Source organism: Eufriesea mexicana, unplaced genomic scaffold (assembly GCF_001483705.2).
Source record: "Eufriesea mexicana isolate 0111107269 unplaced genomic scaffold, ASM148370v2 scaffold889, whole genome shotgun sequence".
NCBI classification, from domain to species: Eukaryota; Metazoa; Arthropoda; class Insecta; order Hymenoptera; family Apidae; genus Eufriesea; species Eufriesea mexicana.
The window spans coordinates 78,773-90,411 of record NW_016909014.1 but is presented as its reverse complement, the minus strand read 5'-3'; the positions used below and the strand labels follow the sequence as shown (position 1 = coordinate 90,411).

Sequence of the window (11,639 nt, the reverse complement as noted above, 5' to 3'; positions counted from 1 at the left end):
TCGGCACAGGATTTGATGTAATAAAATAGATTCATGTTGCATAGAAATTTGATTGCGTTTTAAAGGAAACAAAATTGGTATAGAACGAATTTTTATAAAAATTAACTTACTTCTACTATTTTTCATATAAAATCTGAAAAAAAAGATTATCGCAATAAATCTTCCGCTTGCAGCAACTGATGAACCTGCACTGGCATGTTGAATGTTGCCAACACGAGCGAATACATTTATAACATTTGTCGAAGGTATTACCAACTGCTTTGCGTAAATAAGACGAAATATAAACCATTGCGCATGCAGTTATTACAATATTTCGGGGTGGTACTAAAAATATCCCACCTTGCATTACGGTGCATCAAAAAGGTGGGACACTTTTAAACCCAGTGTGCCCCAAAGAGTTAACAGGATATATTTGTGTATATATATGCTTATGCAAGTAGATTTAGACTGCTGCAAGTAACAGTTTTTATCCATGATGGTGTCAATAAAAACTAAATTACCAACTCCCTTGGACGAAATACAACCCTAAACCATCACGCTGCCTCGGTGTTTTACGGTACCTCACGTGTTTCGATGGTGGAACTCTTTATTCGCTTTCCGCCACACCATTCTTCTTCCATCTGAATTGTGGATGTTAAATTTGCTTTCATCAGCAAATGTAACGTTGTCCCACCATGATTCCTCCTTTGAAATAAACTCTCGTGCGAAGAATACACGCTTTTTCCTCTTGGCCTCGTTAATAAAAGGCTTCTTTCTACAGACACGGTCGTTGTACCCGTGTTGCCTAAGAGTTCTCCGAATTGTTTCGGGATGAACTCGTGTTCCTGTCTCTTCATAATGTTCTGCCGCCAATTTCGGAACACTTGATCGAGGATTTGCTTTAATTTTTCGAACCATTCCTCTTTTTTCTCTCGCAGTTAGAGCGGCTGGTCGACCAGTTTGAGGAATAAAGTCGATACGATCTTCATCCTCGAACCTCCTAACAATGTCAGCGACCGTACTTTTACTGATTTTAAGTAAAGAACTAATGTCGCGGTAAGACTTTGCTTTTCCACGATGAAAAATTATTAATTGACGTAAATCAAACGATGTATTCTTTCCTTTACGACCCATTTCAACGTGTTTCAAGCTCAATACTGAGGGATACTGTGGTAACATCGTCGGCTAAAGCTATGTTTGTAAACATTCATCGGTAACTTGCAAAAACATTAACTGCTCGGGAAGAGAAATATCGTAAACGTACAATGTGTCCGAATATTTTTGTGACGTGAAAATAGGGTATCGTTTTGTTTATAATTTATTATAAAAGCATATGTTTCTAGAAGAAATAGTGAACACGATCCATTTATTAGTATCTGCGATACGATCTGATTAATTCAGACATACCCTGCTGTCCGAATATTTTCGTGAGTCTGGTATTAGCAAAATTCCTAAACTTTCACCTCTACCTTTACAACTTAATTCGCTAGAACGGCGTTGAGGCACATCGAGCCTCTGGAATTGCAGTCGCAGTATAGAATATAAAATAAACCGTTGGATCTGTTAAAAGTATAAGCCTTAGAATAAAATCATATTACAAACACGCTCTCCGGGACGGAACAGTCGGAGACGCTACCTGTCTTCTGAATGTCTTTCTGACTATTTCAAAAATCAACTTACCGTTAAATAATAACTTTTCCATCTCTAATTTTTTTATGTCAACAACTATCATGCTGGCATCATGAATTGAGCATGTCATACGAACTTCGTCCTTATATTTCCATATTTCTAACGCAGCTGGTTAAAAATTCAAGCAGAAAGGTAAATTTATGTGGCTCGTCTTAGAATGGAGTGAGTCAGAATGAAATAACGTAAATTTGGGTGGCTCGTCCGTTAACCCTTTCGCTACCAGAGCCTCAGCAGAAAGACCACCACCACAGCACAGACGTCTTATTATTTAAATATGATACCAATTGTCATTTATTTTTGCGGGATGTATCTATAACGTTCTAACTAAGTGAAATTAACAATTTTACAAGCCGACACACATAAGTGACACTGGGCTATAGATAGATAATTCCTTTGGTAGCCCCGTCGTCACATATATGTGACACATTTGATTAAACGGAAATGAATAAAATTGGAAAGGAAAAGCAAAATAAAGGGATAGTAGATCCAGAGTAGCAGAGACTGTGTGACTCTACATATAACTCAGCTAATTTACTTGCAGCAGCACTGTTGCGTCCCGAACACTGCAACTCGCTGGTGGAGTTTCATGGGGTTGTAAGGCCCGTTGCGCTGCTGCGGCCTACTCTAACTTGATAGAGGTAGACCTGGTTGGTGTTGAACTGCAGAGAGTTCTATTGTAGATGACAGCCTTCTGGCAGAGTCGTTGGTGGGTCTCGAGTGATGATGCTGGTGTCGTCGTGTTGGAAGTTTTGCGAGAGAAGTCCTTGTGAATGCCTTGTCAGTAGTTTTATAGGGATCGACTGTCTTCTGATTGGTTGGTATGCTATTGGGGGTGTATGCCCACTTCAGTGTCTTTCGGTGGTGGTGGTTGTTTAAACAATTTAGGTTCTGACGCCTGTCGTCTAAGAGGATAATTTATCGGTCCTTTGTGACAGTTTATCCTATCGGTGGTTTAGGTGACCCTGAGCATGTGCAAGTGAAGGGACCCTTGCAATAGAGGCATAAAACAGGCCTCCACTTGACTTGGGATATTGCGGTCCTAGGGCCACTTAGTGCAACCAATTAAAAAATATTGCTAAAGAACACGTAGCATAAATTTGTGATGACCAGATTATTTTAAAGAAGTAATTGTCGCCAGACCAATAACATCCTGTATCTATTTTATTGTTTTATAACATAACCCGTCTGTGTGCGACACGATTTGGTGCAAACAATCATCATAAACTGATAATGAACACCCGTCACATATTTGTGACGTCGGGCTTAGATAAGAAAATCAGGTCGTCACGTATATGACGCTAGTAGCGAAAGGGTTAATTGTTAACGAATGAAAGGTATGTGAACGGTATGTGCGCGTGTGCGTATGCGTGTGCCGATACTCGGCTTTTGGCTGAGACGTCGACATGGTGACACATTGCCGTGAGAATCACGTTGTAGAGAAACACGTTGATCGAGAATATTTGAAAGATCGAAAATATTGGGAAGCAACGGAAAACAATAGAAAAGCTTAGCATATAAGAGGGTTTGAAGAATAGCTGAGTGTGCAGTGGGTTGCCTGTGGGCAGAATGGAAACCACGAATAAAATATGTACATAGTTCACTTGTGTTTCTTCGAGTCCCTCGTTCGACTTCTCTTACAAATGGAATAGTATTTTCCCCTTTACACCTCTTTGCTCAACATTTCTACCGAAAATGTGTTCCGATGCTTAGATGTAATAATATTATAAATGAATAATTCATATTTATTTTATTATATATTCGTATGAATAATTTATAAATAACTTATTATAATGATACGTTGAAAATCTTTTGCTAAATATCACGGTGTTAATCGTCATCTTCCTCATTACCTGATAAGATCCTCCATCGTCGATTTACCTGCCGCCTTAATTTCTTATTTATTTATTTATTTATTTATTTAGCAACGAACAGTGGCCCATAATACACGAGGTATTTACAAATAAATTAATTTAGTTGGTGAGATGCATATAAAGCTCCAACTATACTTCGTTTAAAAATGTCAGTAGAACAAAAGAAGTCAAAATTATAATAATAATATTAATAATGGTGTACTTGTTAAAACGAAAGGAGTCTTTTGCGATGTACAGAAGAGAATAGAATACGGTCAAACAGTTGAAACATGAATATAAACATATTTACGAAAAGAGAAAAGCATAATAATAACAATAGTAATAATGATAATAAGTGAATAACTGGAAGTGACCTAACCAATCATACTATAGCCCACAATAGATCAGATATAATACTGTGGAAAAAAGAGACAAACGAATTTCACGTTATAGTTATTTAGCCGTAATTAATAGTTATTCAACCGACAATTTATGAAAAAACATACAAAACTAAAATGGGAAAATATAAACTGTTAGCAGCAGAAATAAAAATAATGTACAACATTAAATCAATCAAGATACATCCAATCGCCATATCTTCAACAGCACAGAGCCAAACACATTGAAGAAACACGTCAAAGAACTACAACTACACCAAAATGTCATAAACAAAATATAACATAGCGTCATATTGCAAACAATGGAATTCCTCCAATCAAAGAACTACAACTACACCAAAATGTCATAAACAAAATATAACATAGCGTCATATTGCAAACATGTAGAATCACCCGTGAATTCCTCCAGTGCCCATAAATACGTCCACTGTGCTGGATGTCAAAAATGCTTCGTCGTGACTAGCGTAGATGAACTCTACATCCTCGGATCGATGAGGATCCAACCAAAAAGTTTCCGCAAAAGTATCCCTGACCGATTTTTTCAAGCAAGAAAATAATAAATTATCATAGTAACAGCGATAACGATAACCATAATTGTAACGAGTAATATAAGAAAGTCGCAATGCCTATTTAATAATTTATTAAGTATTGTAACAGTATCTATTTATTAATTTATCAAGTATATCTATTTACAAACACAATGAATAATCACAAAACGTACTATGGCATTTATGACAAAGTAGCGTGTTAAGAATTACTATATTATATATATGTATAACATCTATACAGTGTCGCTGAGGTACTGGGTAAACGCACGCGTGACATGTATACATGTATTTACCTTATTTGTGTATATATATGTACATATAAATCGTATCATGGAGAGGGTGTTTTGAATAATAAAAGCCTCAGAAACGCAGAATATAGATTTCGAAATATAAATAAAAGTAATTCTCTAAAATAAAAGCCAATTATTTTATTTCTTATAATTGAAAACCTAGTACTAAATTATAACAGATGTTACTATATCTAATGGTCGTTTGCGAAGATAGAACTGATGTAAGTGAAGTAAAATGTAAGAACTCCTCATCACATTGATTAAGGTCTCCTGTGCAAATATGAGGTCTGATAAAACCCTTCTGCGTTCGAGACTCATCAGATTTAGTTTTAGTCAGAGAACAGAGTCGAATGAGAAATCGAAAATTTCGAGTGGAGACGAAATAAGAATTACTTTTGACATCGAGACGATATCTCGAAGGTGTATCTTGATTGAGATACTCGAACGAATTTTAGAGCTTTAGAAATTTCAGGAATATTTCGATATTTTTAAAAATGCATAGGCGTATAAATGTCAGATATATAAATGACAATTTCCTAAAGAAATAAAAAATGATTGGTACAGTTTTTGCCCCATTATAAAATTAAAATTCGTGAAATATTGTTCATCGATAACAGAAAGAGTAACGGTGCAAGATGGGAACTTTGCTATACGTACAAAGTGATACAAGTAGTGCTCATAAGCGAAAAAATGAATTGTCAAATCTGACAATTTGCTTTTTATCAGATACGAAACTACAGTCAGTCTCCTATAACGCGATTAATTCGGATCGCATTATATGGAAACATAGTAATAAGACAAATCAGATTAATTTATACCGCGTTATATGGAAACCATTGCTGCATCATATAGAAACCGCGCTATAAGAAACTCAGAAATAATACAAATTGAACGAATTCGTACCGCGTTATATGGAACCTCAAAAATAAATAAATTGTACATAAATCAGACCCGTATAAAATCTGCATTCTCAAAGTATCCAGTTGCGATTGATATGCTTAATAAATCAAATTTTATAATGAAAATGGCAATGAATATGTAGATTTTACATATTTGAATTCAGGTTTATCCAATATAATACATAATTCGTATAATAAAATTATAAACTAAAAAAATTGTTTCCAATAGAAAAACTTAATTTGTTACATATTAGTGACGCATCCTTGTTTAAAATAGGATTCTAACGTGTTAAAATTAAACGGTTTATTACCTTGTTTTATATAATTATCTTTTGGGTGCCTATCAAAGTCCTTATTAAAATGTTTCCTATCATAAATTCTCTTATACATCGATGTTATTCCATGTTTCTTCTTATTTATACTTATTTCTGAAACAAATGTTTCATTTTCAAACACTCTTTAGTCCTTATTAAAATCTTTTCTATCATAAATTCTCTTATACATCGATGTTATTCCATGTTTCTTTTTATTTATATTTATTTCTGAAACAAATGTTTCATTTTCAAACACTCTCATGAAACCACATCAGTCTGATCAGAATTCAGGCATTCTTATCACGTGGTTCATACATCGATTAGATTGTTTTATTATTCATCGTCACTGTCAAATATTTGCAGTCTCATCCTTTTTTTTCTAATTGGTCGAAAATCCTCATCACTTTGCAAATTTTCTTCTCGGTTTTCAAATGTAGTTTTATTTGTTAGGTCTTCTAAAACCTCTTTAAAGACCATCTTAGATTGAATTAAAAGAGAACAATGCTTTATTGTTTGCTCATTCCCCGATGACTGGAAATGATAATCCGGGTATACCCCATAAATGTCAACTACATACAAAAATTTAACACACCGAATGCTGCCATAGATAAATTTTTCAAGCCATTTCAGTTGTTGGAATGTTCTTAAACGAAAAACGCGTTATAAGGATATTATAGCAGACTCGACTTGACATTGTCAGTCTAGCAAGACACCTGAGATGCCATAAGCAATAATGTAGTTTAAATATAAGCATTCCTACGATCCTTTTCGAGATGCCTTTAATCATATCAAGTAAAGCAGATGAAGCAGCAATTTCGAGGATGAGTAAATCACAAAATAATTGGTATAATGTGTAATTGTAGTATTTACCTACGGTTACTACAATTGAACGTTTAGTTTTATTCCAAATTGTAAATTTTACTTTGCTGTTAGCTCTATCTAATAAAATATCGCCAGGAATGTCGGCTATTAGATTATAGCGTAAATCGTGGTGGATAATGAATATCCGACGTTATTACTTATTAAACTATTTATTAATAATATTAGTTTTAACAAAGATACCCACTACGTCACCGTATTATTATTTATTACACATTGTCACACGGAATAGATCATTCACTTAGCACGGTCGGACATACTCTCCTCTACACGCTTCTTTTTGTTTTTCGGTTTTGCCATCCATCCATATTTACTCGTCACCGCGCATCACCTCTCATTCACGCCAATTTAAAAGCTAAACATTTCTATATAAATTCGACAATATATTGCAGTATCGCGAATTTTCCACCAAATACACCTAGCTTTACGAAGGAGCGAAGCTCAGGCCAATTGGGAAAAACCTGGGACCATATTTGGTCGTGTTAAGGGGGGCATTGGAAAACGTGTGCATGATGGGAAAGATATATAAAGAAAATTAACAGTAGTCGGAGGACAGTTTCTGTAGACAGTTTTAGTTGTAGACGATTAGTTCTTACAAACTGAGTTGTTAAGTTGTGAACTTGAACGCTGTATTAAGTTGTTAATCGATCTAGATTTTTGTAAAGAGACAATTTGCATGTTTAATAGTCCCTCGCACACAGTTATAATTTCTTAATAAATTACCACCAACGTCAATCACAACTATATACTTCAAAGAATCTCTCAATGCTATCCCTTGTCGAAGAAACAGCTAAAGCTATTTTAACTAGCGAGTAAAATTGTGGATAGAAATGAATACCAATATCTTCCACGCTTTTAACAATTGACAAATTAATATATTTAAATATTTAAATATTGAGAACAATTCTAAACTAACTATTTTTAAACACAAAGATTGACTCCATCTTGAAAATTCTTTTCTCCCTCTCTCTCTCTCTCTCGCTCTTATTAACTCATGTTAACTGTTTCATTCTGGCACATTCTTCTAAACATTTTTTGTCAACATTCACACTAGATTCCACTCGCACATATTATATTTATATCATAGCAAATAACTTTCATTTATTGTACCTCAATACCATTTACACATATAAAACCAAGACTCAACATCTCCGGCATATTATTTTTCTTTTCATGAGAAAATTGTAATATATTTTGTCTGTAATTTAACCGGGGATATTCTGAAAATATCTTCAACAAATTCGTAATATCCGAGAAATAGAAGTTACGATATTATTAAAATATTTTTTAGCCTGTAACTCCTATAACATCACTTCCATATCGTCTGCATCTTCTTCATTTTCATATGCGATTAAAGAACTTGGTGCACAGTTATTGCTATTGTCATTTTTCGATATTTGGTATTTTTGCTGTATTACGAAATCAAATGCTTTCCTAAAATCAGTATACGAATATCGTTTAATTCTCAATCGCGTTTAACATACAGCGTGAGATACGCAACTTGAACTTCCTTGTAAACTATTTGTTTATACGAAAAAATATATTTCCAAGGCAAATTGTTTGGTATCAGGGGGACTTACGATGCAATAATTATTTTTTTATTTCTTCGCTTGTTTTTCAAAATATAAAGTTCGCCTTGAACTTTTTAATTGTAACGTATATCACTTGATCATGTCATTTGAACGTCTATTGAATACCGAATAAAAAATTATCGAGACACGAGGAATTTAAAATTAATATACTCACCTTGTATAGCTTTGATAAGTCGAATGGCTTTTATTTCAATATTAATTGCCGCTCTTTTTGTAATTCCATACGTTTGCATACGATTGCACAGGTAGCAGAGTTCAACGTGGAGATAATTTTTGATATTATCTCAAAAACAAAGGCTAAACGACAATTATTGTCCAAATAAAAATTGTCTTCGTTCTATATATTTCAAAAACATTGGGATTGGTTCACGCATTCTGCAGTCTTTTTTTAATTTTACGATTTTTGTCAGAAATTCTAACACAAGGACTTTTTTAATAGTAAAAATACAATCTTTTTTTAAAAATCGAACGAAGGTAAACAGACTTAGGAGAAAAGCACAAGATTTTAGGAAAATAAGCTTTTATATATGGTACTAAATACGTGTAAAATTGGAATCGCGTAATAAATTTTTGCAACATTTGTAACGTGTCCTGCTTATGAAATTAGCCCGAGAACTTTATTGTACGTACTCTGCGATGCGTGAATATTACGAAACTATGTAAATTAATAACAGGTTAATAGTTAAAAGCAACAATTATCACGTTCTTATGAAATCAACGGATTATAAATTTAAATTATTCGTTATGACAATTACGTATGAAATATTAATGTTATGGAAACGAGAATTAATTGTAAACGTTATTACGCGCGTTTGAATCTCGAATTTCAGTAGTACGTGATAGGATATATAACTTGGGATTAAGATGTAAAAGCGCGTATATACACATTATGTTCCTGTCTCTTCATAATGTTCTGCCGCCAATTTTGGAGCACTTGATCGAGATAGATGTAAAAGCGCGTATATACACATTATGTTCCTGTCTCTTCATAATGTTCTGCCGCCAATTTCGGAGCACTTGTTTGAGAATTTGCTTTAATTTTTCGAACCAAACCTCCTAACAATATCAGCGACCGTACTTTTACTGATTCTAAGTAAAGAACTAATGTCACGGTAAGACTTTGCTTTCCCACGATGAAAAATTATTAATTGACGTAAATGAAACGATGTACTTTTCCTTTACGACCCATTTCAACGTGTTTCAAGCTCAATACTGAGGGATACTGTGGTAACATCGTTGGCTAAAGCTATGTTTGCAAACATTCATCGGTAACTTGCAAAAACATTAACTGCTCGGGAAGAGAAATATCGTAAACGTACAATGTGTCCGAATATTTTTGTGACGTGAAAATAGGGTATCGTTTTGTTTATAATTTATTATAATAAATCCATACAAATTTATTACATAAAACATATGTCTATGTTTACTCGAATAAATGTCCTATCACTAGAAGAAGTAGTGAACACGATCCATTTATTAGTATCTGCGATACGATCTGATTAATTCAGACGTACCCTGGTGTTCGAATATTTTCGCGAGTCACTGTATATGCAGTCTTTATCCAAGAGTTAGACTGACCTAATATACTCTGGAGATAATTACGTAATTTTCCTAGATTGCATAAAAGAGGCAGTAAAATAGAGAAAAAGGAATGCGCGAGTGGTTACATAGGATCTATACTATATATAGTATCTATAGTATCTATACTGCGTATATTGCGTGCGAGCTGCGCGCGCAGGACTAATTGAGTCGAGTCGCCATTGTACGGAACTTTTAATTTTAATTTGCAAATAATAGTTATTGCACCAGTAATTTTCAGCCATTCGTGTGATTCAAAGCAGTCAGGATCATATTCTAAGAGCAAGTAAATTTCTTCAACCTTGTGATTAATTGTTACTGATACAGAATTATAGTAAACACCAAATATTTTGTATGTATAAATTTTTTCTTGATAAATTGAATCAATTCCAAATTTATATGGCTTACTATTGCTCCTTTCTCAATGTACTTGCTATAAATTCATTTTCTTCCATAGAAAAATCTATATTATTTATCGTCACAAGTATTTTTATGGTAACGTACCGTAATAGTGCTAATATGCATTTACGATATTACCACAAATATTTTGATAAAAATATAAAATTACAATTATAAGTCTCTCAAAGACGAGATATTATACATAGGTTATGAAAGCATAACATATAGGTTATGTTCCTTGGGGGTTAACGCGTGAGACTTCGCGGACGCGAGCGACTCTGCGCCTCTAGAATGGGGGGATAGTCCCCCTCCCCTCTACGTCTCGGGGCCTGAGCGGACCACGGACAGCTGGGTGGGGGTCCGGCTATCTGTGAGGTCACGGTCATAGCGGCCGGCGGCGTGCGATGGCTGCGTGGCGCCGATAGAGGTACGGAGGTGTGCGTGTGTGCGTTTTGGGCCCGCGTGTATGCTGGTATGAGTGAGGACGTGGTGTGTGCTTCACAATCACGCCGTGGGGGAACCGGCGAAGGTGTGTTCCGCCTGACAATTGCGTCGGCCGCGAAGTCTAGGGCGCTCCAATGTCGCGGTAGGGTGGTCATCGTGGGGGTTTTAATAGGTTAGAATCCCACTTCCTCCCCTAGGGGGATCGGGTATCTTTCGAAAATTTCCCCCACGTAAAAAAAAAGAAATAGGTTATGTTCCTTACAGCTGATAGATACCGTGTCGCAAATCTAGATACTGTAACGCTTATAGGTAACCTATGACATGTCCTATATTACTTTAGGATCGTACTTGGCAGGGATCGACTAGAATAATATTGCAATGCTTAACAGAGCAAAATAAGCTTTATTAATAGAATAATGGATTAATTGATGGACCTTTTACTCACGATCTTACAACTGACTTCTGACTTACAAGGACCTAGATTGTTTAAAAAGCACCACCACCGAAAGACGCTGGAGCTAGTATACACCCCCAGTAGTAATAGCAAGCAATCAGCAGAGAGACGAAGATTATATAACCACCGACAGAGCAGTCACGAAGATCAGAATTATCCGGGAGATCAGTTCAGAATAGTTATCCGAGAGTTATACTAAAATACAGTCCACTATACACAACCTTCCTCAATAAAATTTGGTCCGTCATTAACCGTTGGCAACTAAGACCGACCTAGTGACGATATACATTTAATAAGATTTGATTTCCACTTCTTCAAACGGCAAA

The 11,639-nt window shown here is 35.1% G+C and overlaps 1 protein-coding gene across 1 annotated transcript; it reads right to left on the bottom strand.

Annotated features, from left to right (window-relative positions):
• Positions 1-561: 561 nt before the first annotated feature.
• Positions 562-1,158, bottom strand: LOC108547048 (uncharacterized). The gene has a single exon (XM_017899397.1). It carries the CDS (start codon positions 1,156-1,158, stop codon positions 562-564), a length of 597 nt encoding a protein of 198 aa, XP_017754886.1.
• Positions 1,159-11,639: the final 10,481 nt, after the last annotated feature.